The 2,218-nt window shown below is 47.2% G+C and overlaps 2 protein-coding genes across 2 annotated transcripts in view; one reads left to right on the top strand and one right to left on the bottom strand.

Annotated features, from left to right (window-relative positions):
• Window positions 1-2,218, bottom strand: part of T265_08940 (hypothetical protein) — a gene marked incomplete at both ends in the record, with an annotated part of 19,598 nt that overhangs the window by 2,884 nt on the left and 14,496 nt on the right. Inside the window, one exon of the mRNA XM_009174883.1 lies at window positions 1,280-1,436. Within this exon, the coding sequence (XP_009173147.1) occupies window positions 1,280-1,436 (157 nt within the window). The remainder of the gene's footprint in view (window positions 1-1,279; window positions 1,437-2,218) is intronic.
• T265_08942 (hypothetical protein) overlaps window positions 1-2,218 on the top strand; it is a gene marked incomplete at both ends in the record, with an annotated part of 34,354 nt that overhangs the window by 21,885 nt on the left and 10,251 nt on the right. Inside the window, one exon of the mRNA XM_009174885.1 lies at window positions 845-1,075. Coding sequence (XP_009173149.1) covers window positions 845-1,075 — 231 coding nt within the window. The remainder of the gene's footprint in view (window positions 1-844; window positions 1,076-2,218) is intronic.

Below are 2,218 nucleotides of genomic sequence, written 5' to 3'. Positions count from 1 at the left end.
ATAGTAATATATATATATACTATATATACTATACTGTATTATACTATACTATATTTCTACTGCTACTTCGGCTTTCCCATGTGACTACCGTCACTTCGTAATCACCTCACGTGGCGTTGCACTGGAGAACGCGAGAGAGCAAAGCCAGACTGTCACCGTTAATGACCGGAACTGAGCAACGCTGTGTCCCATCTTCACACTACATTGATCGCGTCCTACTCAGACTTTCACTTCTGGCAGCCTGTTGGAATTCAGAAAATTTTGAGACGTCATACGTTGGGATACCAGAGCCGGGAATTGGAAAACAACAAGGCTGGAGTAGCCTGGTTCTCTGCAGCACGATTCCTTAATTTAGTGTCGTCGCAGAACCGGTCCGTGGTCTTAAACATAGAAGTAATTCTATCCTGTCGTTGAACCATCTTATCCATTCCATCAGTCTTAAATCTGTCGATCCGTTTCTTCTTATGTTCCTATCGTCTTCTGGACTCGAAAAAGCCACGCGATTTGCGTCTGACCGTTGTACTTCTCGAACAGTGTCGGAGTTGATGACCGTCCGCCACACGGTAGATATCAGCAAAGCAAAATCTTTCATGCCCTGAGGCGGAGCGTTTTTATGCCATAGTTTCATTTGGGTACTCTGAAGTTGCAATTTGAGCAGATAAGTCGTTCATTCAGTGAAGAGTCGAAGGTCACATAAGAAAAGGTCCGGAGGTCGCGCGAGTTTGTGTTAACTCTGTTGATTTTCCCACCGAAATAACTTGAAGGAGTTGCGCAACAGTGAAACCCTGTTGGGAATGCTACATATGCTGTCTATAACCACGAGTATCACTCTCTTACCCCACAGGTGACCATCAAATTACACATGCCACAGTTTGTTGGCATCTCGTGTAGTCTGGAAAACTGTGCTGACCACAGCGTGCTTCGAGGTCTGTGTTTGGTCGAAATACTCGACGAGTCCGATGTGGTCCGGATCCAGGTCGCACCATGTCAGCCGGGGAAATACTACATGCATGTGTATGTCTCGCCAGACTGGCGACAAGAGGCGTTGTGTCGTGAATTGGCCTGTTCGTTCCAGGTAATTTGGTGTTCATCTTTCTAACACTATTCTCGCCGTGTTTGGCTCAAAACGCCTTGATTTTTCTTAGAATGTAAGCTTTTGGCAGTTTCCAAAACCGAACTCTTGAGGAGTGAGCTCTTGAGTGAACCGCTTCAAATGATCAAACGGTCCGCCAAACCAGTACTCAGAGTAGGTCAGTGGTTGGAGCGCAAATTTACTGACCGGAAGTTCCGTGGTTCGAACCCGACTTCTGCCTCTCGACTTCCCTTGTCTAGGCTTGGGCAACCTGGCAGTATCCGATCCCTCGTGCTTCCTTCTGGTGGCATGGCAGTTAGGCACCGAAAGGGTGCTACGGCTGAACGATTTTTGCCGTGACAACCTTCAGATAATACTTAATGATAAACTTTCAGCTGTAATACACTGTCGGTACCTAGCCACTATGCCACCCGGAGAAAGCACGAGAGCTGAGGAACTGCCAGATTACCAAAGCCTAGACAGGAGCAGTCGGACCCTGAGGTTAGGTTCGAACCATGGACTTTCGGTTAAGTATGTTCGAGATGCTTTCTCGAGGTCAGTCCTTAAAAAAACTTCAAAAATGGTGCCCAGTCGATCGAGGCTGTTTACGGACGTCAGAAAATTTGAAATCGCTAGGTGCATAGCTACCTGTCAGTCGGTAGGGAGTACAGGCACTCGCTGGTTGCTCAAGCAGTCGAAGCTAGATTGGTACCATGGATTCTCCGTAGCCGGTAGCTTGCATCCCACTTCCATCCTGTGCGAGTTAGGAAACGAATTGGACAACGCATCGAAGGTCTGCTGTTTTTAGACAGGGAATTGTTTATTACACAGCGAATCATGCCGCTCTCAGCTGGACAGTTTAAACGTCTGCTCGCGGCAATAGCTCGAGAATTTAAGCATGTTTAGCATGGATTAACTCAGTATTCCTTCTGTCCACCCATACCCCTATTTTCTAGCCTTGTTAAGCTAGCCTGGCATAAACTTTCCCAACCGATCATTTTGTGTCTTTATGCTGTTCTTGCAGATTCACTGTTCCGAACACAATTACTCTCGTCTCATAGTGATGGGCCGTTTGCCGGATGTAGGCTTTTTGGGGCCTACTCCTGTCGCACGAACACTGGGCGTCTCGATGTATGCATCTGGCCG

The sequence above is a fragment of the Opisthorchis viverrini genome, assembly GCF_000715545.1.
Source record: "Opisthorchis viverrini unplaced genomic scaffold opera_v5_248, whole genome shotgun sequence".
In the NCBI taxonomy this organism is placed as follows: domain Eukaryota; kingdom Metazoa; phylum Platyhelminthes; class Trematoda; order Opisthorchiida; family Opisthorchiidae; genus Opisthorchis; species Opisthorchis viverrini.
This window is presented reverse-complemented; position numbering and strand designations above follow the sequence as displayed.